The 25,971-nt window shown below is 40.6% G+C and overlaps 2 protein-coding genes across 16 annotated transcripts in view; one reads left to right on the top strand and one right to left on the bottom strand.

The window, feature by feature from the left end:
* The window catches only part of LOC107225786 (cAMP-specific 3',5'-cyclic phosphodiesterase), a 278,042-nt gene that overhangs the window by 51,862 nt on the left and 200,209 nt on the right, over positions 1 to 25,971 (bottom strand). For 10 of the 15 annotated variants that reach the window (XM_046738558.1, XM_046738557.1, XM_046738554.1 and 7 more), the window contains 3 exons: positions 18,280 to 18,468; positions 14,666 to 14,698; positions 13,613 to 13,633 (listed from right to left, as the gene is read on the bottom strand). In XM_046738558.1, the coding sequence (XP_046594514.1) occupies positions 13,613 to 13,633; positions 14,666 to 14,698; positions 18,280 to 18,468 (243 nt within the window). Of the gene's footprint in view, positions 1 to 5,488; positions 5,731 to 13,612; positions 13,634 to 14,665; positions 14,699 to 18,279; positions 18,469 to 24,897; positions 25,386 to 25,971 lie in introns of those variants that run through there. The other 5 variants (XM_046738551.1, XM_046738545.1, XM_046738546.1 and 2 more) reach the window with 5 other exon arrangements.
* Positions 1,011 to 25,971, top strand: part of LOC124294189 (4-coumarate--CoA ligase 1-like) — a 52,277-nt gene continuing 27,316 nt past the window's right edge. The window contains exon 1 of the mRNA XM_046738561.1: positions 1,011 to 1,127. The gene's annotated coding sequence lies outside the window, so the exon portion shown is untranslated. The remainder of the gene's footprint in view (positions 1,128 to 25,971) is intronic.

The following is a 25,971-nucleotide window of genomic DNA, read 5'->3' as shown; positions in this document are numbered from 1 at the left end:
TTCAAGATCACGGTAAGTCGAGCCAAAGTATGGGGAATAGATGAATCCCGTTTATGTTTGAATTCGAAACGAATAGAGATATTGGAAGTGTTAAGGGGGTGCCATGGCGATTTCGACGTTGACGCATTTACCTCCAAACGTCGAAGTGCACGTATCTCGAACAGGAAATAAGGCTTAACAGCTCTATTCCTTACGCAATTCTGAACAACAACACTCCAACTCATTTTCATTTCACGCAGAATTAAAGAAATGGTATGAATTCTACGAATTTACTACTGCGATTTCGTAGAATCAGTGCCATTTCTTTATTTCTATGTCGAATAAAAATTCATTGAGGTTATTTTGTTCAGGGGCTGTCGAGCCCTTTTTCGCGTTTAAAACACGTGGATTTTCATACATATTTGGAGATACATACGACAACGTCGAAGTCGACTAGGCCACACCCTTAATGCCTGTTCAAACGTGAATGGCTACCTGATTTAAACTTTACGTGGAAATTCTACGTTGTGTTTTGATACGCATTAAAATAATCGGGCAGCAACAACAGCAGATACGTAGGTGTACGGGAGAAACAGGTAAATATATAAATATATATATATATATTATATATATATATATATATATATATATATATATATATATATATATATATATAACCAAATCTCACTGACGTATTCATACGTAAGAACATCATCTTGCTACCGAGACAGTGAATTAAGCAATTAAGTTAATTGCGTAGAATTACGGATTAGACTCTTTGCAAATTTGCTTGGTAACGAGCATGTCGTATTCACGGGATCTTATGTCGATAATATTTGAATGTCGTGCGTCAGGTAGAAATGAAAATCAGTCTTGACAGAAATGAGCTTTGGAACCGGACGTGAATAATAGTAAGATTTTACAAACTAATTTACGTGTATAACGCTGACTGATTTTTTCATTCCGATAATCGGGATTTAATATTTTCGCGTAACTGAAACATGTGTTGCGTAATAACGCCAAGAGGTTGACTTTCTTCGACGTTTCTGCCGCTGATTCGGGAGAGCAGGGTTAACGAACGACTCTAGATTCGAGTCTAACAGCCACTGCGGAGAGAACCTCTTCCGGCGTCCTGCAGGCGACAAGTGGTTTGTATAATGGTTGTTTTTCGCGATCAATATGATGCCCTGTGCCAGGGTCAGAGTGTGACTTGACTACAAGCTCCTCAACTGGGTCATCCGGTATCTCACCCTCGGATATCTGCATTTTTCTACTATAATTACTCCGCGCTTTATGCAAGTTCAGGCGATCGAAGTAAACTCGGGATTACATGGATCCGGCGTAAATTAATTATACCAAGGTGCATGGAAAGGCTATTTTTGATCGTTCGCAGTGCCCGCATGAAAAGCATTGAGCATTCGCAATTATTCACCCGAATTTCAAGTCTAAGGATCGGAGTCCGTTACCTTGAGTGGAGGTATTTTGAACTTGTGATACACAATACTGAAATTGTTTTTCAGATTCATTATTCAACCTCGCACCACGAACAAAGTTCATCGCTCGAGTGCAACCTCGTTCTTTTATAGACTCATCGATGTATCGATTTGAACTCAGCACGTTCAATCGATGCTTGAAAAGTAGGGTATCTTGACTTGGAATTTTGCACAACTGCGAGTTATTTCCGTGAAACTATGAGGGCAGCAATTCATCGTTATTTATTTGTTTGGTACGCTCAAAGAGAATTAATTTTCATATGAAGAAAAAAGAATATTCAGTTTTTCCAACCGTAATGAAACGTGAATACACCGCCTGTCAGTTTTGTTGTAGTCTCGTACCGTAAAAAGAAATCGTTTCGTATCTGCGTCGAGTTACGTCACGTCGTCAAGGAAGTGAGTCAATTTTTCACGTTCATTAAAAATTTCCAAAACTGAGAATTAGTCGTCCAATTTTGGCGTGGCGATATTAGGATTCACTATTTTCCGCTACCTACCGGGAACTCTGATGCGGTACGAATTCTTGTCACGTTTCCAGCTCGACTGGCCGCGAAAATTTGAAGTCATTGTTCTGAATACAAGCGTGTGTTGTACGCGACGTGCAAATCTACTGTTACATAAGAGCGGATCGTTGAAAGAATCGCAACAACCTAAATGACAAGAATAACGATACGGAAGATGGTGAAAAATTTCCGTAAACCTTTTCAATTAATCAAAGGTTCGCTCGTCGTGATTTCTCATGTTTCAAACGCTTGAAAGCACGTTCGTTTTACGTATTGTGTATTTTTCGCGCACTTGTCGCGATTACCGTGAGCCGACAGCGAGCACTCGTTACGAAGCTTCAAATTCGCGCGGCTTAAGCTAACACAACTCGAGCAATGAAATTCAGTTAGCGAGAAGTTGTAATTCCCTAGAAAGGTAGGTATTCACCCTCCCGCGCGTAGGTAAGTTTGAGTTGTTGGAAGTTGTTGCTGCGGAGCGGCGAAGGTTCATGATGAAAATCATGATTCGGCACTCGAAGGCAAGCAGCATTGGAAAAAGTCTACGGAATTAACGAACGAATCGCGGCCTCAGCACGAAGTTCCGATCTTCAAAAGTCCGAATCAGGCCTTCCGTACATGCGATGGGTCGATATTTGCAGAAGAAGCGAATATCGAACGTGATCGTGCGATCGAATCAATAAACTCAATCGTCTCACTCAGGCGTTCGCTAAATACTTTGAATTCTTTGGACAAAGGAACGAGGCGTCGATTTCCAGCTCTGCGTATCTAGATGGCCAATTAAATGCCTCGGATCAGCTCGTTGGTTTCGCTTGTTATTCCGTTGAATGACCGCGGTGAAACGGGCAGAACTGAATGGAACCAAATTCGGACGACCGCTATACGATTTCCGATTCGCATTGTAACTCTGCCAGCCTCACCGTCTGCAAAACTTTTGCGAAGCGTTAACCGACGGCGAACTTCGACGCAATTCACATCCGTTTGTTTCCCTTGCAAATACGGTGGGCATGAACGCGGGTAAGTTGTTAGCGGGACTTTCACGCCCGATGAGATCCCCGGAAAAGCTGTAACGCGGGGGCGTGTAATGCGGGGTAATAGAAAATTTCTCCCAGCTTTGTTTCCTGATGTAGAAACGTAGTTGTAATCCACCTACGTGAAGATGATGAGGAATGAAGAAAATAAAGAAAAAAAAAGAAAAGAGAATGAACCCTTACACAGCACTCTCGATAAAATTCAATTTATCTGCTTTCACTTCGCCCGTATATTATACAGATGTATTTCTCTTTGACTGCGAGTTGTAGAGATTTCGACAGCGACACTGTAAAATGAGAACTTACTTTGAGAGGTTAGAGAGCAGCAGCATCTCGATATCTCGTGAATTGTCGAGGCCTATATTTAGAAAAACGTGGTTGTCTTCATTGAGGGTCGAAATTTCCGTTGTAAATTAACTTTCCGGAGGGTAAGAACATGGACCTGAATTTCCCTGTTTTTCCACTCTCAGTATCAAGTCCTTTCATCTGTTTTTCCTCTTCCTCGTTATTTGACGCGAAATTTCGACGAGGCAAAATACCAGCTCGTTTCAACGTAGTAGGTACTAATGGCGCAGGAATGAATTATACATGATGTGGAATTAATATTTCCTTCTCCCGTATATTTATTCTTCTGAATGTGTGAGAGATTCAGCCCATATAGAACGTTATGAAACGTGATTCCGTGACGTCGAACACGGCCGTCACATTACGTGGTGCGTGAATAACCCGAACGATCTTCTTAGTACCGACGTACGGTTTCACTTCAAAGGCCACGTATCCCACGGCGTAGGTTATAAACACTATTTAATTCGACCTTAACGGCGCTCCTTTTCCATATTTCTTCGATACCGGAGAGAAAAGCTGAAATTATCTTTCACTACCTATAAATAACAACACTTTGTATCACCGGAATCACGCAGTCGAACGAATACTTGTAACGCAATATGTTTTTTTTTTTTTTTCACTCTTGTAAAACGAGAATCAAAGTAAACTCCAACAACATTTATTGCATCGTTGCAATTTCCGACGCACAAAACTATGCGAGATTGAAATACAATTATCTTATACTTGATCTCGTGCCCGCGGCGCAGGCAGGTTGGTTTCCTTTTTTATCTTTTCTACACTTTTCGACCCGATTGTTTTCGTAATGCTTATATTTTCGGATCAAACGGATGCTCCGCACGGAGACTCAATTACTTTCCGCGATATTTCACGTCACGTCACAACGTTCGGATCCTGCAGCTGATATCCGATATTCTCCAACGGGAAAGTGAGGACTTTCTTTTTCAGAAAGATTGCCTCGGTGGTTTAATATCCTGAGACCCAATTTGTAATCGCAGTTTCATAACTTCTGAAGCTTCGGGAATGACTACACGTCTCTCTGAAAATGGACTACCGCGATAACGCCCAAGAGTATTTGGTTGCCGACCCCATGACGCGCGGTGAATTTTGTAGCAAGCAAAGAAAGCATTTCACGTGGGTACGACGACGAAGTTCAAAGCGTAAGAGATTGGTTCTCCTGGCGGAAGAGATTAATAGTCGGATCCAATAGATTTCAAATGAAAATCACGAGGAGAATAAAAGAGGCGATTTTACTGAAAAGTGCAGGAGAAGCAGGATACTTCAGGTTTCGTCGCTCAATATGCTTCGTAAAATGCAGAATTCACTTTAGAATTAGTAAGAACCAAAGTATGCAGAGTAAAATTTATTCTACATTTATAGCACAAAACGTAGTTGACATGGTTATTATTTTACCAAAAACCTTCACGTGTCCCTTTCATTCTACAGTTTTGAGTAAAATCTGCTCCTTATCTTCTCCCCGTGAAGGAGGAAGGTCAATAATTAGCCACAAATAAATCGTCTCCAAAATTTGCAGAGCTAAGGTATCATACCCAGGATTACACAGTCGACTCGAATCTGCTGTTTCGAGTTGAACAAAGTTCACATGGTTCATTTTGCATTATCGAAAATTCGTATAAGATTGTATTGCCTGAATATACAACGTTGGATAATCATGTGGTCGTAACGAAATAAACCTTCAATCACATAAAATTGAATGATACAAATTAAATAAATCACTGAGGAGAAAAGTGTGTACTAAAAATTTGAATGTGGTACAGCAGCAGATGCATTTGTCGTCGCAGCATGACGAGCAATCTCGAAATAATCGTCGTACTGCAACGGCAATTTCATCCCTTACTTCGGCACACACACGTATGTTTATTATACCTACCCATATACTCTTTTCTTCGCGAACAATTAAGACTGGAATGAATTTCATCGGTGCAAATTGAATCAATGACAGCGGAGTAAAAGACGACGTAGTTCAGCCACAGACGTGTAGGTACGACACAGGTATTGTAGTAAAAGAAGTAAAAGGGTAAAAGAGTAAAATAGAGAGAGAGAGAGAGAGAGAGAGGGAGGCGATAACATACGAGGCTGCAGGTATGGGTAACGCCGGTAAAGAAAAGTCATGAGCACTTACAAATCCCGCTTCGACTGCGCGGCAAAGCACTGTTCCCAGAAAAGTGCCCTGCGGGGCGGGCGAACTCGAAGGGCTGACGTTGAGAGGGTTCTGGGCAAGCCGCCCCCGCCGCTGGCTCCTGCCCCCAACGAAGGGGAGCTCATTCCGGCTCCGCACCTCTTCAGACCCCCGGCCGCGGTGGCGAGCTCCGAGAAGCCTCCCGCCCCCCTTTCGCCCCTTCCTCCGTCCCCGTCCTCCCCGTCGCTGCATCCAGACATCGCTTCCGCGAAAGTCCTATCAAAGGACGTGCTTCTCTGCCATCATTTTTTCAGCGTCTTTTTACTTTCCTCTTCTCGTTGCGGCATTCGTTTCTTTCTTTTTTCTCTCCTTGTAGCCTGTTTTTCCCGCCCTCTCACTCTCGAGGGCCCTTTTTTCCAATTATTATCACGGCTTTGAATGTTTGACACTGGTTACCGCAGTTCTTCTTATTCTTCTTCTTCCTCCTCTTCTTGATTTTATTCTTATTCTTCTTCAACGACGCGGTATCGCGAGAGGAGAAGAGCCAGAACACCGAAGGCGCTGTTTCTCACAGTGCAGGGATCGATCGATTTTTACTGAAGAGAAACAGCTTTTGGGTCAAGGTTGTATGTTATCCGGCTTTATACACGGTTATTTTTTCAAATCCACACGAGCATTCGGCACTACATCAATTTGCGCAGTCAAACTTCTGTAAACGAAACATGTCATGTACGTAATTGATTTACTAGACCGTGTTTTCCTTTACCGAATCTTTTCCTTTCTTGATTTGCAATGAAATTTTTTTTCTCTCTCTCTCCGTTATTATCGTTACAGCCTCCCTGCCTTCCTGCGTGGCGTTATAATATTATACAAGTATAAGGTGTAACCTTGCCGCGAGACTTTTGAAAATAAATATGTATGTTATGTATATTAATGCACGTCCGTTAGAGCAAACAGATATTTCCGGTGAGGTATTACCTTTCAATGAAAATAATCAATGCGCAGATTGTCGATCGAATAATACCTGCGATCGCTTCGATGTTTTGAATTAGGTTAAATATAGTATATGTATACGCATCGGGAACTATAAGCAATGTTTTGATATTGCTGAGCAGAGAAGCCACTTACAGCAGCGTGCTGTATGATTTATTTCGAAGCGCGGGGAAGCTGAAAATTGGAAAAATATCTTCTCCTTATTGACTCCTATATTTAGATGACATACTTGTAGATCTTCTACGCCGTGAAAATACCGTCATACGGGTACCTATTGTATACCTATTTGCACGATATATGGGTGAGTTCACTCGAGTCTCAGTGCGAACTTCCTGTCGAAATTATTATACTTTTCTGAATCGCGGCTGTGGGAATGAAAATCTTTAGCGCCTTTTAAAATAAGATACGAAAAGATTGTCGCGATGGCCAAATTATACCAGTTTCTCCGTGCAATATAGTTTTATGGTTAAGCCTCTTAAAACGTTCTACAACGTTTCCTCCCGCGGAACTCTGGGATACCGAGAGAACGAACGATTACACATCATGTAATCGGCTTAAACTCAATTAATCAATGTCGCACGAAATTTACCACGAAAGTTCACCGCGACACGATTCGAATTCTTTTCCTCGCAACGCCGCAGCGGAATCACCCGTTATTCAAAAGTCCGGAGCAAAGTGAAAAGTCGGCAATCCAATTTCGGTAGACAACTTTGACGTTAACGTGAATTCTCTTTGGAAATTGTCAACCAATAAACATTTCACGCGACATTTTCGATACGTTGTAACCTTCGCTTCTAGGTGAGGTTCCGTTGGACTACTCTTTGCATAACTGGGGCAAGTACCATACTTGGCAGAAGACGAAAAAGGGGAATGAAGACCGAACTAATTGGATTGTACTCGATATTTTATCGCGCATCCGTACAATCGAATTTCAATAAACGGAGTGTTTTCTCAGCTATTCTGTTATTACTTTTCCGACGTGATTGATTTGTACTTTGTTGCATAATAATTCGCAATGTTTTGCATAATTCCGTAGACTTAGCCGCAAGTGCAAGGAAAACATCGTCGATAATCAACTCCAAGACGATGCAGCGGGTTGAAGAGTGTGAAGGGATAAAATATTTTGCGAAACATAGCGTCGGACGTCACACAACCGTTCGGCATCTTATCAGAATGCGAATGAAATAGGTATATGAAATTAGAATTTCTCCTGCATTACTATCCCGAGTACGTGGATATTGGATGCGCCGTCCGACGTGGGAATGCATCCACAGATTCGCGAATTGGTTATACCTAGCCTGTATAGTATAATATGTCGTCTATTTCCGTTCGATGCCCAACTTGTCCTTCACCGGATTAACGTCACTGGTACTGACGCATTATTCATAAGCTCGTCGAGACTGGCTGCTGTCGTATGGGAGTTTATAGGTTTGCGCATTGGAAAGAGAGGGCTAAGAAATTTCGCGATCTGTGACTCCAAGTATAGTTTGCATAAAAAGTTATGTTGCCCTATGTAACGAGGAAAAATATTTTCAGACATTTTTTCCACGCAATTCCACCGTAATTCAAACGTCGAAACAAACGTAATAATGCAAAAAGTGCTACGCGTGGAATCAATTTTTGAAAAATTTATATTTCATCGCTACATTTTGTCGTAAATGACGAAAGGTCATCATGAGCGATACCGTAATCTAATCGTTATTAGTCCGCATAGTGGACAAATTTACTACAAGTCATGCTCGCAGAGCAGTGAATACGATTTGCGTAATAAATCCTCGAAAATTCTAAGCCATGAATTATTCACAAGTCATCCCGTTGAATTGCGAAACCATAAGTGCATCGTGCCATTCGTTCAAGAGTCGTTCGAGATTCCTTACTCCATAGGCTTACGTAACGTATCTATCGAATTAAATTTTTGCAAAGGAACCTTACACCCGGTGTGACAACGGATAGAAAACTCTTCGAAGAAGATAGAGAAGATTAAATCCTTTAGTCATTGTTTAAGCATCGGAAACTCACTCGCCCGGATCATTCCGAAATCGTCATCAAACGCAGTTTCGCTTTCATGAAAATCGAGCCTGGGTATTGAATTTTGAACACGGACCGAATGCGTTCCACTTTATACGTACGAAGAAAATAATTCCCGTTCTACCGAGGCTTAACTTGTTTCATGGGCAAAATTTCAATCTCGTTACCTTTCAACCCTCATCTTTCATGCGGAATAAATCTCCTTCGGCTGTGTATTGTAAGCTGATATATTATACCATATATCGAACGTAGTACAAAGTACACGACTGGCTAAAGTTTTACGTGAAAATCTAATGGTCGGATAGTGTATCGATCATACCCGTACCGTCGCGATATTAATTTATAACGTAGAGACAAATTGATGCTACGATGATAGATGAACTCGTTGACGTTTAAACAAGTAAAACGGAGTTCCAAGTAGCGCAGTATATGCCACCAACTGTTCGCGAAGTTACTTTGAAAACAATAAAGACAAACCCAGGGATGCTGAAGCAAGCTAACTGTAGGTGATTATAATTAGCGCATGTCACAGACATTTCTCGACGAGTTATAAAACCTGAGACGAAAGTGTGCGGCCATTAATAAAACGAGTTCGAAAGACCAGCGTGAAAGTGAACAGAAACGTGATAGCGGGGATGAGAGTTGAACAATTTTTCTTATCTACGAGCCCATTGATCTTGCCGCAACTCTGCACCGATCTACGGGCAATATTTCTAAAAACTTAAAATTCTGAAGCGGATGGGATAAGCGGTTCAACGCCAACGTACCGACACGATACACGTACTGGCTTCTCTGCCAGGCTATCTCCACCATCGAACCTCTTATCACAGAGCGCAGATAGCGATGCAACGCGGTGAACATCGAGCATTGGTTTTCCGAAAGGTGGGCTCGAGAAGCGAGAATCTTGAAACCTCGAGTGTTCGCAAAATTTAAAATACACAAAGTCGTTGTCGTCTCACGGCAAGGTTTACAGTCTCGACCAGAGGAAGACGAAGGGCATGCCGAATACAAGCATGTCAATGAACTCGCTGAAATCTCGGCAGATATATATATGAGGATACAGCCTCGCGTCCATTACATTAGCTGGATCAACTTTCACCATACCTACGACTATCCCCTCAACAACAGCAGGATGCGTTCTGCGTTCGTTCGGGTGCAAACCCAACGTTGGTGGGTCTGTGCAGATATTCGCGGCAGGTCAGTTCCTCACGGGACTTCACCGAGTCGCGTTTGTCGCGGTGTCAGACTGGCCAGGGTGTTCTCCAACTGATCCAAGGAGACCCTGCAGACGCGAGGGGGTTAGGGTGGAGCGATTTGCGCGGGAAACCTGCGCGCCAAGAGTGCGCAACGCGCTGCAAGTTGTGGGTGCACGGGTGCGGGCGACTCGCTTTCGAAAATTCTGCAAGTGCTGAATTTTCGAATTTCCCCTCCCGCCCAACGCCGCCCCCGCACTCCCACGTCCTCGTTTTTTCACCTTCCAAGCATCCAAGCGTAGGCGAGTTGCGGAGGAGTCGCTGCTGCTGGGGTTTCAATGAACTTCCCGAGCTTCGGAAGCGACGACTAGCCAGAGGGGGTGACCCGTAATGAGAACATGACTGATCACCTCCAACTTACAATTAGCGGCGTTCCCGGCAAAACGGTTGCTGACAACCTGCATCATAGGCGCAATTCAGGCTTTGTACGCGGCATCGAGGGATTGCCACGGCCGGTGATTGATACATCGACTAGGTATAAAATTGCTGAATTCGACGAGAAACGAGACACCCTGGAATGCATCACGCGATGTGCTTCTACTCACGTATCACTGCTGAATTGCACAATAACTAGATGCTTACGATATCTAGATATATTATCGCGTGACGCCGTTTGTTTGTTTCAGCTCGAGGCAATTCTCACGTTAAATGCGTACAATGCTCAATTCGATCAGCGTCCATTCAACTGTTCCGTTTAATTTGTACACACTGCCAGACTGCGGTCTCATCGGCACGACTTTTAATTAACTCCGTTATGAGTATCATAGTCAAAACATTCGCGATATTCATTCGAAGTTTAAACGAAACGGAATTCTCTTACTTTTACTTCTTCTTGTTCGTTATATTCAAAGGCACGTGTAATAACAAATAATTTTTACTTCTAACGTGGCACGGGGAATTACGCGATGCGCGTGCTCTTTCGATCGGAAATACTTTGGACTGCGAGGTGTACTCAAGCAGCGTTATCGATCGGCTATAGTAAGCACACATCTTATACATGTGCTCGGTTAAGTTATTCTAGCAGGTTCTCTTATCCCTGCAGTCTGTGATATTGTACATGCACAAAAAAAAAAGTTAACGAAATCGATAAACCTCGTGGATGGTGTAAATATTTGGAGAAGAAAAAAAAAATATTACATCGTAAGCAAGGAGAAAAACTGTTCCCATGAAATATAAACGTATACGTATATTTGAAAGTAATCGTATCAACTGCCACTTAAGATCAGCAGCGAATGGAATAAAGAAATTATATTTCATGACTAAAATATGAGAGAGGTTGAACAACTCGGTCGGATTGTGACTGGAATCAAACTGAGAAACGCAGCTGCGATCAAAAAACGACAGACGTCATTGCCAGATATCCGGTATAGATATCACTCAGTCTTAAATTCAACGAAATTCTCTACGCATTTCTGGTATCATAATACTCGAGGGTCTCGACATTACCGGTTCTTACACAGGAAATGACGAGCCTTTCTTCAATCTACCCTTATTGTTAGACATTCGATATGAAGTTTGTTTCGTTCCAAATATGGCTACCTCGAGTATCACTTCAAATGATGAAACAGCCAAACACTCAAAATTGACTCTATACTTGTAATTACTCGAGAGCGTATCAAACTATGACACGATTGAAATCCAAGCTTCAATCGTTATTATACCGGGTGTATAGCGAGGTGATTATTTTTCATTCTCCGCAGCATCGTCGTTTCTCCTGCGGAAAAAGTAAACTCTCGAGCAAACTGGCTTCAATCGATACTCCAATATATCTGTATATATGTACAGATATACGTACATATACGTGCGGGTAGGTGAATTTTTTTTTTTTTTTTTTCCTTCCGCGACAACGTTCGTGATTATTAAATGCCGAAGGACCATATTGCTCGGAGCCATCGTGCGGCAATTCATGCGATATCGTTGTATTGCATATCGCACGTTTTCACGTTAACGTTATCCAGGCTTCATAGGTCGATTAAATTGAAATAAAATGCTTATTTGGAAAGTGAAAGCGCGAGTATGAAAGCATGTCGATTCGCAAACGCTTCCTACTTACACGGTAACAAATTATTACGAAATACCCCGGGATGTTGTTGTAATGAAAGGCCACGAACAATTACGCGAACACAGGCTTTTATAAACACGGAACGTATTATAATGCGTATAATAGACGTAACGTGAAATTGGATAATATTTTTTGATTATAAAACGATCGGCCAACGCCCTTCGAAAATCGAATAGCATGGCGAAGCACGCAAAGGTGAAAGTTCGTTCATGACGACTTGGAAAACACGCGGTCAAACGCAGAAACGATTCTTGAGGTGTTCAACCCGAATTTGATCACTTTTATTTATTCGGCGCTTTCAATGTAAAAATAATAAAACAATTCTCATCGCTTCCCGTCCTGCAGGCCGAGCATAAGTGACAGTCGAAATTTTGCAACACAACGAAGAGATCGCGAGGCGGAAGAATAAGTGACGGGAAAATAACTTTTTACACGCGTTGTAAAGTGAAAAGTTAAGGCCTATCGGTATCGAGATAAAGTGTTGCAAAGTTGCCAACTCGGTACGACGATCCTGTATTACTTTAGGTACGATATAACGTTCGAAGGCGTGTAATAAGGTAGTCGGTTAGGCACGCTGGAAGAATAATTTCCATTGAAGAGTGAAAAGCTTTTGGTCGATTCGTATTTGCTGGAAAACGACACGAAAACCGGAAATTAATTAGGGTCGTGAAAAGCTTTGATTCCGAACTCCCTGCAGATTAATACGCAACTTGTTATTAAGTATTCCGTCCTTCAGCCATGTATAATGCAGGTTAGATTATGAATACGGGGGCTCGAGTGCTATGTCGCAATCACGAAGATTGGTTTGGCTGGGAACGGTAATACCACTAAACCACCCCCGCGAATTTACGGCGCGTTGATGATTTTGCTGTGGAACTTTTGCGACTTGAGCGTAAATGCTTTCATTCGTAATTGATCGGGTGAAAGCTCGCAGTACACGTTAGAGATTCAATAATGATAAAGTAACCAGTAAAATGTTGAGTACACGCGTAATTTCAGATCGAAATTGGCTACTTTCAGAGATCGCTTAATTCTCAGCTTACTCACAATTAGTCTCTAAATTTTGTGGAGCGAAAACTGAGCCACTCTGAATTCAACGAGGTTTTACTTTATATGGAGAGTCGAGAAAAAATATTCAGAAAATTGGAGAGCTCTTGAAAATTTTCTCGAGGGAAATCTCGCTCCGGACGAGGAAACTTAGAAAGAAGCTTGAAAGAATTAAACAGCACTCCAAATATTTTGTGGGTGAAAATCTCTTGGAGTGACTCGATTTTCATTGCGAAAAAGCGACACTTCACGCTGTAAAATTTAGAGAGTATTGAGCACTTTGAAACCTAACCGCGAGCATAGTATAGGTATTATGTATTGTTATGTGTACATAACGGCTTTCATTTGAATACCGTTCAGTACATAAGATCGTCTTATGTAAGGTACGGAAAACCCTTTCCCGAGGTTTCTGTTTCCTTGCATCAATCGATTCAGTGAAAATAGCCGGAAATTACGGAGAAAGTAACCACGAGGGTTTTCTATCCAGTCTTATGTCAGCAATAAAAGAACTGATAGGTAAAAATCATGTTTATCCGGGAACCTTGACCGATCCGTTCGATTATACCGTCAGAAACAAATGTTCAAGCACTTTTTAGCATAGCCTTGTAAATAGTGTGAAATATTATCATTGCAACATTGCATAAAAGTGTAGATAAAATGTGGTATTGACAATAGAATTCCGTTTTGCGAGTTGTGGCGTTGAATTGCTGAATGGGAGGTTTAGAATTACTTGAAGCGACTTACCTGTACTGATCGGTAAATATCCTGAAAATAAAAATTTACTGTTATTTCACCAAAGTTCCATTATATTGACATGCTGCAACGAATACACGTCCCTCCTTGTTAGTGTAAAATGAAAATTTCAACCTCTTTATCGAAGAGTCGACGTAGGTAGAGGGAATTTACGTACACAATCGAATCTCACGTCATAACTACATCATTGTGCCTCGTGATGTAACTCACGGTTAAAATTTTGCACCGTGAAACTGTCTCGACGATAAGAAACATCAGACCTGAATCTTACAGGCGGACTCTACTCGTGAAATAAAAATTTCAGCCACACAACTTCACGAATACGCACTCTCGATTATCTAAGTATGACAATTTTCTAAATTTCGCATATGAGAAATTTTTCGGGTTAAGGGATGTGTAATCGTCACAAAATTACATTAGGTTAAGTATACGTATTTTAATATTAGTGAAACAATTGGCAATAAATGTATGATGTATAAAAAATGATACCTCAGATTCATAGAAAATCTGGTGCAGTGTGGTGTCAGAGAAATAGAGTCAGGAAATAGTTGAAGAAGCAGTAGTCAGTAAAATAGCAGGTAAGCGTTACTTGCTACAGAGTGTCAAAGAAAACGGTGAATTTTCAAACTCGGATGTCGACTTGCGAGGGTCGTCGTATTTAAGTATCACTTACGATTAATTTTACTGAAAGATAACAGCGTGTAAAATGACGATGTACATATTTGTCCGTGGTATTGAAAATTCACCCCAAGTTTTACAGGCACATAAATTGCTATGCGACAGGAAAATTTTTGCTACACATGCAAACTACTTGTACGTAGTAAAGTAATAAAGACTTTGTGACATTAGGCGATAAGTACAGAAGCGAGAATTTTGAGAATATATACGTAGGTATATCGTTATAGTTGATAGTGACAAGCTGTTATTTTTTATGTGTTGTATACGACAGAAGAAAGTAGTGTTAGCTATGTGGATTATAACCCATTAGTCAACGTCTAAGAAGGAACTAAGAAACGTAAATGCAATATAGAAAAGAGTACATACGCGCGCTCGACAGGCGGCTCTGTCTCTTTGAACCTGTAACCCAAGGATCACAAATGCAATGACTTTATCATATCCCACACCCACTAAAAGCGTTTAATTGATTATGTTTTACCATTGCTTTTGACAAACTCCGAGGACTTTAGTAACGAGTGATGCTACGCAATGTATTCGTCAAGTATCTCAGAACTGATGAATAAAAGAAATAAGACCGGCAAAATCTGATTTCAAGCTCGATGAAAAATTCTTAAAAACATCAAGTTATGTACCGTCGGAGAAAAGCTGGGGAATTGTAAATTGTAGCGTAGGTCACTCGGTACCGCGTTCCGAGAGGACAGTTCCGATACCCAAGCTCACAAAAATTAAATTGTTACAAAGTATAGAAAATAAATCAACTCTCTTTGCAAGCACCATATACCCTCACCAAAACAATGTGGTATATCTTCTAACTACACACAGATACACATTGTAGAAATAGAAATGATTTTTAACAGACTGAAACACGCGACAAAAAGATATGAAATAATTATCAAATGGATGACAAAAAAACATAAATTTAGTCGCCTACATTGACACGAGTAACATGCCATACGACTTCTTTTTGTTTTCTTCATATTATACACAATTTTTGAAAAATCAACTGCTTTCCTTTCATTCGGCTTTGTAAAGAAGAAATTTGATTGTTTAAAATAAAAAAAAAAATGTAACGAACGCCGTCAATATGTCCGTGACAATTATACGACACAACGGTTGCTTAGAATCTTTTTTAATAAAGAAATGATGATAATTATTCAATACCGTTTTTAAATCCTATTTCGGGCCTTTCAAACATTCGATATCGAAAATACTTGTGATCGAAAAAGTAGGTAAGTAATTGATTTATCGATATTGGAAATAATCGAGAAAGAAGGATAAAAGGGCCGACGCCTTCGGCATCTCAAGAATCTATTTACAGAAACCGTGTCACGGTCAGGAATTAATTTCTTGATCAAAGTTCAATAATTCATTCGTAAGATTGAAATGAGCGAGCATTGCGGTTGCAAAAATAGATTTCAGGGAACCTCACGGGAAACGAGTAATAATTATTGAGATTATCCAAACTGCAAATAGATATGGCCAGATTAATTTGGTCGTGAATTATGTTGGATCAGCTCCGTTTCATTTGGTGGGGTAAAAAAGTATACGAAAAAAATACCCGTGACAAACCATCGTTAAGGATTTTTTTTGCAGTCGCGCTTTATGACGTTTAGACACAACTCGAGTTAGGTATCGAGAAAAGTATGAATACTCATTTTGTTATATAATTTCACCGTAGTCGCAGGGTCGGCCGTGACGTCATAATTTCCATAAGAGGTAAAACTGCGGTAGAACGGGGTGGAAGAACGAGAACCGAGAGTCGAACATTAATTATGATTGAAAATACCATTCAAATGTCTCTACGGGTTAGGAATTGAGACGCGAATGTTTGCGGTCTTGGGCTGAATTACCTTGGCCTTCGTTCACCCCAGGTGAGCGTGATATATACATAACGAATAACACGCATAATATGCATAACTGTATTTGCCAAGGGCTTTTTAGTCACAAGTGATTCGAAATCAAGGTTCAACAAAAATTAATTATATCGAGTTCTAAATTCATTTTCATTATCGCTCATTGGTTTGTTTAATTTGTGCGTTCAGTATAGTTGAGTAGTTAGAAAAGAGGTGATCTCAAAATTTGGATAATAACCGTGAATTCTATTTTCACTGATACGCGACGATCTGCGTATTTGAAAACAATCATGTAATATCGGAGAATTACAGCAAATCAAAATTAATTTTCAAATTTACATCGGACGAAATACTTGAGAACAAAGGCTTTGTTGGAAAATTAATTTCGAAGAATTGATCGGTCTGAACTCAGGATGGTTCAATGACGCTACCGCAAAGTTGCGGAGTGGAGCTACTATGCACGCAGGCTAGGGTGTTCTCTACATTACCGACTGCGGGTCACATTTGGTGATGAGTTACCGGCTACCGGTCAAATGATCTCACGTTATCGTTGGATGCCTACTTTATCAAGGGATGATATTTGCACCAACCATAACGAGAACCGATCAATAGTTACCTACTTTTTCAAACTACTACGTATTACGAGATCTGGATGAAATATTATTCTAGGAGAAAAAAGGATATTCTACTTGATCGCAACACATTACACAGTATTGAAATTTTTCTATCATACTTGAGTATTTGAAACCAACAATTACTTTGATAAGATAACCCAACACTTACAAAATCGAAAAAGGGATTTCATTTAGCTAAAATTTATTCTTTACGTATTCAGGATTCAATGCAAACGTACATAGTTACACATACACGGATTCATATGAACACGGACACACTCGACACTGTACTGTAATTACGACAACTTTTTTCCAACTATTTCGCATCGACACTGTGATGCACGGCAATTCGATTCACGTGATTACCGAAGCCGAAATTTCCTTTCTTATCTATATATTTCTTTCCTTTTAGTTTTGCAAATGTAACCATTACCATATGCACATAATTCTCGTAAGGTACAGTGGAACAAAGCTATCATTTATGTATATTATATGCAATGATTAATAGATAATCGTAAACCTTGAATTTTTGATCTCTCGAATTTTTTTTTTTTTTTTTTTCAACAGGTATGAATTCGCTACGCGACGGCCACATGCTGTTTAGTTTAGCCCAGATGTTAGACCAATACTTCTGCGCACTATCCATATATGTACAGATACTAGGGTGTTTGAGAAGAAATATTAGTTGCGATTTTCCACCGTTGGATCCTCTTGAAAGAAGTTATTTAGGTTAAACGAAAGATATTGTCAAATAATGAGCGTTCTACGTTATGTTAAAAAAAGTAAAAATTTCAAATGAGCGCGTTCTTCCACACATAAGGTAGAACGCTCATCTTTTTCAGAATCTTTCTTTTCACTTGAACAAGCCTTTTAGGGGGTGCACCAGGGTGGAAAATAATATACCAAGTTTTTTCCTTCTACGCTTTAATATACGTACGACATAAGTGGAAATATTTACGAGCTGATTATATCGATATTATTACCACTTGTGTAGTTACACTTTTGTAATTTTGATCAAGTCTCCCGATGTATCCGAGTCCCGTCAAGCTTAGACAGACGTAAAGACTCTGGGAAGCTCTTGTTCTAGACATTGAACCAGATCGATTGCCTAATGTGAGATAACACGGGTATAAGCATGACGTCATCCCGCTGTCAGTCACTCGGCACTAACCAAGCGAACGATCGAGGCGCGATGACGTAGGTTCGCGTCGTTGCGTCGCGTGTGTACCAGGTTGAAAATTGACGAAAAAAAAGAAATCCAACTTTTCATACCGCAATACGTTCAATAAAGTCAAAATATCAATTGCTGTAACAAGAGCTTTTTCCAGTCTGTGGCGCGTCTCGAGCTTTTTCATACTTTCGACGTTACAGTTACGACAAGAACGCGGCGGTAACGTGGAAAAAAAACAAAAAGCGAAAAATAAAGCTATGATTGATAATATTCCGTCACATCGACATGTAAGAAAGTCCCCGAGGGGGAACGCCTCGCATGCAGGTGTAAAAGGATCCTCACCTCTCGCTTGCGATCGAGCTGTTCCTCGACATCGACTTCGGCGACATCTCAAAGTCGCTGTCACTTCGGTAGAGAAAACTTTCTCTCCTCTGGGGTAGCGTTTGGAGGACCAGCCCCGCACTGGGGGACGCACCCCCGCCACCCCCTGCACCGCCGTCCAACGGTGAGGCGCCATTTTCCACGTCAAAACTGTAACAAATAAGTCGAACGTTATTTATAAGATGCGTATAGGGGTATCGATATCAAGGGTATTTTTTTTCTCAGGGTAGATTGGGCTGCGTGAACGTAAGAATTCCGAAAACGAAGACGATTAAACGAGCAAACATGATTGAATCGAAAAATCGAACGATGTAGGCGTGCGGTTTTTTAGTGACTTCTGCAATTCATCGATCGTTATAAAAATTTATTATTTCTGTGCACAAGAGCTCTAGGGTATGTAATTGTTTCAACAGATTTTTTTATATAATATTTGACGCCATTCGTTCCGGTAAGTTTTTAAAAAATCAAGTGTTTTCGATTTCTCTTCAAGATGATGTTTGGAATTATAAGTAACGTTGCACTGATATTCGGATGCGTAAGCTGATCAGCTTTGGATTATTCGCAATCGCTCTCTCTCTCTCTCTCTCTCTTTCTCAAAAAAATAAAAGAACCATCAATACAGCCTGCGAAACAATTGGCTTCAGCATTTCTCAAAATTGGTCGAAATTCCGGCTGAATATCGTAAAGGTTTTGTTTCAATTCAATGTCTGAAATTTTTTTTTGCACATCGACCTTTTGTCATTTTGTGATAACTGATTTTTATATGTTTCAACAGATATCGTTCTCATTCACATTAATGTTGTATATTGATCCATCTGAGTGGTAAATATCAGAAAGGCTGCAGTACTTAGCTGCTGTTTCAGTGCAGGTTTTCAAATAACTAATTACGGTACTGGGGGAACGCAGTACTTTTGTTTCACCGATATAAATGTTAAATTTATATACATGCCAGATGTACGATGATTTTGAACTAAAAATAAATTCGAATCCCCCCAAAAATAATTGATTTCGAACCACGGAATGCGGTCGATACATAGCGCAGGCTCACAAGACAAAACAAAAAAAAAATGTGCCGAGGTCGAGATCCATCATTTCCTACGTGAATCAAAATATATTCAAAATAGCAAAACATCGGTATATTTTTTTCATATAACAGTAATCTATATTTACACATACATGTAATATCCTAGTGTCACAATCAGCCAAAAGTTCAGTATTCCAATAAACTTCAAAGCCCAACAGTCCAAATGCTCAATATGCAGATAACCCTGAAAGATCAACACCCAAAACCCCAATAACTCCAGCCCTTGTGAAAACCCAATAACTGAATAACATTGGAAGCCCAAACCCCTATTATTCCAATAAGTGAATATCCCTCGAAGCCCAACCACGTAAAATCCTGACAAGTAAAATAAAAAATAGCCCCGGATGCTCGTCTCTGTAAAAACCCAATAAGCGAAAAAGTCGGAATACCCGATTGTGAAAAAAACCCAATAAGTAGACAAGTCCGTAAAGAACTCATGGGTAGATAAATGGGAAGGCCTAACCCTGGTAGGCTATGGGGCCTTTGGATTCGTTGCGCAACTAGGATGTTGGCCTCTAAAGGATATTTAGGTATCAACTTCCTTGGGGTATTCAGGGTATCGGGCTTTGTGGGGCTATCGGAGTATAATAGTTTTGCTTTTGGAGTTATCGAGGTTTTTAGCTTTTGGGATTATCGGAGTTTATCGGAGTTTATCGGAGTATTGGACTTTTGGGTGATTGTGTTCTTTCATCTTCAAGTGATTATTTAACTGGTTTTTTGGCTTTGGCGGCCAAGTTAGTCCATCGACCCCGAGTTTTGACTTCAGATTCGTGTTCGGCGACTCAAAGTACATAGGAATTGACAGGTGTCGACCCCAGCACAGCATACCTTTTTATTTTGACGCCCTGTGTAACCAACCAATCCAAATTTTTACTCCTATGCCACATACAATGTTCAAGTTAAGTATCTCACGTATCGAAGTAGCCTTCAATTCGAGGGACTAAAAAACCTATAAAATCTCGCGTGTCACGTGATGATTCCAAATTTCAATGTTTGAAGCTAACCTGTGTAGGTTATCGGACTCGACGACGAGAATTTCGGTAGCTACGTCACTTATGGAAGAACGTTCCTCCAATCGGTCTTATTATCAATTAATTTCCTTACTCACGCAGCTAGTTATAGATATCAATTTAGAATCTACGGGCATTTCCCGGATTACACGATAGCGTGATGAAAATTTATATTTACGATAACTTTAGTTATAGAACACGAACATACGGGTTACAATATAATTATGGACGCGTACGTCGTGTGTGCGTGCCAGGAAAGATAACTCGGATATCATATTGGCAAGCGTGTACAATATGACTTGTAATTTAAAAGCTGTAGAGATTAATTTTCCTATCGTAATAAAGCTGCCGGGTGAGAAAGATAGAAAAGGGAAAAAACCAGAGGAATAAAAATAGTTAGCGGTATAAACGCGCGAATGTATACACTTGGGGTAATGATTAATTGCAGATTCATAGCGCGAAAACGATCGTAAATTCACGTTACGCGACGTTTAGTAACGCGTCGGTAGTAATATATATACGGTTAATTAATTAGCCAGGTGATGAAGAAGAAAGTTTTGCCCGAGAGACTCGTATATTTTATTCTGGAATGTTGGCAATCTGTTAGATGTACGTACATGTATATGCGGTCCGAGACGATCAGCTGTCCGCGGTCTTACTGATAACAATGAAACACGTTTCTCGCTTGGCTGTATCGTTAATTTTTATTCCTGTTATGATGCGTCGATGTACGAGATACGGAGCGTTTTTCATAATCTCCGATAGCAGAAAAAACCACTTGAGAGCGGCAAATTACGTGCGCGCCAGCTATTCTCTACAATTTAAGAACGCGACAAGCTCGGTTTGATTCGAGAAGAATCGCTTGTCGCATTGAGCTTGACAATGAATCTAATATTTCTGTTCATTCTGACGTCGCGTCCTTTTGCGATAGTTTGGCAAACGCGATAATAATTAGTGGAGGACTCGCCAGGCTGTTTTAACATAAATATCAATTCTGTCACTGAGATTAAACGTCAAGTTTAAGCCTAACTTACTGTTAGTGTTAACTGGTTTCAGCGAGCTTTATTCATACAATTTGACAACAAAGAAACCCTCTCCCGATATTGTACGGCTAGAATTATAAGACGAGTAATTTGAAAAGTTCCGAACTTTTTTTTATAGTGACCACACAAGCGCGATCACAAATCCTATCATTACCGAAAATGTGAAGTACTTCTATCACTTGGTAGAGGAAAAAATTGTAAAATAAGATGTGCCAAATTTGTTGGTTTACGAACTCGAAGGTCCGTAATTCTCTCAACGCTCAGAGCTGTTTCTCACGCTACCCACCATAAGGTACACCTAACAACCTCGGTTTCGTTTTTAATCGAATACCTGAAATTTATGGATATTATCTACAGTACGATGATGAAAATAAGTCGTTAATTGAAATACAGCAGCTCACAGCATCACCTTCGATAAAACAAAGCTCTGCTTTACGCGATACTTTCTTTAGCCAAGCAAGGTAGTAAAACTGGTATAAATGTTTCGATTCTCTTTTTTTTATCTTCCTCCAAGAAAGTGTCGCAATTTTCCTGTCAAATCTGCGCAACTCGTTGATCCCTTCATATTCTGCACGGGATGCGTGCAGGGATGGCAAATACCAAGAGAAAAAAATCCACTGTCCGACGTTTTCAGAAGCTGGCGAGTAAAGGTATACGTTCGTACAGACAGCCTTAGAACTGCAAGGTCAGCCAGTTTTTCTGCACGCGCTTATCGCGCGCGCCAAGACTAGACCAGCGAACGGTCATCACGGGGTTGTTAAGTGTACGTACGGTTAATTATTTTTGCACACGGTAATTGCGGTTTGCCTGGAAACTCGATTATGCAAGCACAACGATTTCCACGTTGAATGAAAACGCGGCTCATCTCGACGGACAGGTGGGTGTCTGTATCAGCAGCTAGGGAGACGGCTGTTTGCCGGTTGTTTGATATAATCGCCGACTCGGTCGACTGGTCACCATACATCGCAACGCCGGCGCGGCTGTTACATAAGTTGCAATTAATTTCGTAGCCTTGCTATTCAGAGGTTAATAGTTTATTGTCGAACGAGTGGGCAGCTTGGCACGTATGCGATGCTTCTATTCAAACGTAACTTCTGATCCCTGGGAGCGGTTATAATTTTGGCCTGACCACGGTCCTTGAATTACGCACAAGGCACGAGAGAGCCCTTGATTATCGTACAGACATCCGGATTGACTGGATTCGCCGGATGAGAAAAAAAATCTAGATTTGATCAAGTTGTAATTACTTTTTAAAGCGTTTCATTTTTCAGATCTGTCAAAATGGTAGGTGTTTTCAATCATTAGACACACTGTACGCAGCTCATCTCCATTTATGTTTTTTTCTTTTAATTCTGAAAAAAATCTCATTGCTTGCAAACGAGATCCCGGCCCATGGTCAAGTTTACACAAGTTTTTGAACAGTAAGAAAGGAACATCCTCTGAAATTTTTGTCGAGAAAAATTATGCCGCTTTTGAGAAATCTCAAAAACTAGCATTCTTTGAGCTTTTACGAGCTTTCAGCGGCCCCAATAACTTTTTGCATGATTTGGCGTTGAGGTTCACTCAAAACTGAAACTTTTTCATATACAACATTTTTTTAAACAATCAACAGTTTTCGAGTAACACTTAATTACACTTCGGACGTTTGCGATTTCCGCACATATTATACCGAATGCTAACGTCTAAACGTCGTCGAGTAAAAATGTAAAAAAATCACAAACACTCTCGACAAGTAACAGAAAGTTTTCACGAAATTTAAACAAATTCGAAGAGGGACAGGCTTTTGGGCAGGTCGATATGACGTGGAAAGCCCCATATGTATCAACCAATACGATACTTTTTACCACACACGCTGTACGACGATTGTTTTTGAAGTTCAAATAAAAATCTCTATTCGCTGCTACCAGATTGTGGAAGTTTATTTGTCAAGGTCCCTGTCTAGTGGGAAAATTGCACTCCGTGCGGGTGATTAATTCATCCTTGCTGTCATCGCAACTACGAAGAAATGATACATTCGTTGGTATCAGGGTGATTGAATAGATGTCACACTGTCGAGTTATCTGTGCCGTCCAGTGAGTATACCGATCATACGGACATGTTGTGTTGAACAGAGGTGGCGAATAGATAAATTTTCTCATTTATTTTCGTGCGTTGCGAAACACCGTGGAATGGCCAAGATGATATCAATGATCGAATGGCAAACAACAGTTATTTATCAACTGGCTGACGGCATTTAGTAATAATATATACGTACAGCGTGAAATAATAATACAACTAACCTTATACGACGTTTCGCGATGATTCACGAAAATGTAAGATTCTCATGACGTTTGTAACGGAGAAAATTTATCAGCGACACTATCACCTGAGCTTCAAAGTTCAATGTTCTACTCTGCGGTTGCCCTGAACTCAGCCATGGATGTAACGCAATCCATGCTCTGATGTTTCGAGCTAAAATGAAATGGGCGCGTCTGTTTGAGGATTGAGGATAGTCCGTAAGTGCCTTCCACCCATATTTGCATGTGGGCGCACACGCGTATGCCCATGCATACATGCCTACATGTTCAATATTGACATAGCCAAAATGAAAAACTGATTCTTTCCGCGGTAAAATCGATATTACCGAACCGTGCTTCAACCGGATAGCGCACGAATAGAATTCGAAAATATTTGTTGGATGTTATCCGCACGAAGACACGGAATCAGTTGTAAATTGTATCTAATAAATCGACAAGATCGGGTTTCTTCATGTCCCATTTCCCACCCACGATACATATTTTTTCTCTTTGTCCGTGCGACACTCGAAAAACGACACGTTAACAACAAGATATTTCATTATAAAAATCTCATTATAATCGCTGATAAAAGTAGCGATTTACTATGTATAAACGAATCGCTATCATACCGAGAACCGAAGATAAATGCTATCAGGACGTCACATATTCCATGTGTTATCCGTACACACGGCAATACGTGAGCAAGATCTTTTTTTAATAAATCGACCTATTTCCTCACGCCTTACTGCAATTGCGATTACCGGTGTAGGTACGCTAGTCTTTCCGCACTCGCTGAATCTCGTCGGTTCCTCTCGCAGGTACAAATTATTTGCAATCTTAAGAAATTAACAGCATTTGCGATAAGTCGCAGGAACGATTAGGACTACTAAGGCCTCGCAATACTAGACGAAGCCTACGGTGTACCTAGATAGAAAATAAAGTCAGCGTATTTCAAAAATAAACTAATAAAATTTGCCGAAACCTTAACGTTTCCCTGGATTGCGAGAAAGATATTCAAAAAGCACGAGAATTCTTTCTGCAAAACACCGCGTCTTTGCAAGTAGTGGCGCTAGTATCTTACTTATTGTTAATCAGGGTACGTGCTGCAACTTGGTTACCAATAACACCGAGGGTGCTGAGATTTATGGGAGGTGCCAAAGACTTACGGAACGGCAAAGAAGAGTGGTCTAGCCTGTTGCCTGGCGCGAGCCAAAGTTGAAACGCACCCGCTGTGCCTACGGAAGTTGGAAAGCGGCAAGGCGACCTTCATTGTGCCAGAATCTCTTCGGGCAAATCTGGTACTCAAGTCGTACGGAGCCAACACGGGATATTCCAACATGTTTGCTTCGTTTTTCTTTTCCTCTTTATTCCACACCTTTGATCCTTACGGCCTTGGTATATAAATTACGTAAATTAAGTATATTTAGGGCACATTTCAGGTCGTTGGACTTCCGGCCTTTACCGAAGTCTTCAACGATCCGTATCCATTAAATTACGTAAACACACACTGAACTTTTTTTTACTTTGTTTTCTTTAGAGTGCTCTGGACGCAGCTTCCGAAGCTCACTTATTATACCGGCTAACGCGTATTGCGTTATTAACGTTTTTCCGCTTCCGTTGTGACGATGATACTGCGGCGTAGGCGTCGTGTGATCTGAACAAGTGAAACATTCTCGTCGTCATCCAATTATTCGATTCTCATAGATTAATAAATAGAGCGACTCCCGCTAAGAATACAACTCAGTATCGCATTGTCACCGTTGCATGATTTCGATTCTCGAGCCACGACGTTACCTTCGTTATCACGACTTTATTTATCGCCAAGCTGCGAAGCACCAAAGATCTACCGGCTATTGGAGGGAGTTCCTCCCTCCACCTCACTCGGAGGAACTTTTAGAAACTGTGATGGACCTTTACAGTGGGTTTAAGTGGAGTAATTGGTTCTATGAACGGTCGTACGGCTTTCGGAGTTTGCGTTAATTGAGTTACTTCACGCGTATATATCGCACATAAATGCTTATATCCGAGCGATACTCGTCAAGTTTTATCTTTTCGAAAATAAAATAAAAAAAAAAAAAAAACCAAGACGTCAACGGTGAAAATGATCTAAATATTACCACCGTTGCTGATCGCGAGGTTAACAACGCTCAGAAATCACACAGACCCATCTTTGATAACCACATTAAAGGCTCCAACGTTTTGAGCAGAATAAGATAAAGGCAGGAGACACGAGCATTGTT

This window comes from Neodiprion lecontei, chromosome 4 (genome assembly GCF_021901455.1).
Source record: "Neodiprion lecontei isolate iyNeoLeco1 chromosome 4, iyNeoLeco1.1, whole genome shotgun sequence".
Taxonomy (NCBI): domain Eukaryota; kingdom Metazoa; phylum Arthropoda; class Insecta; order Hymenoptera; family Diprionidae; genus Neodiprion; species Neodiprion lecontei.
Note: the sequence above shows the minus strand (reverse complement) of the source record. Positions and strands in the feature narration are given on the sequence as shown.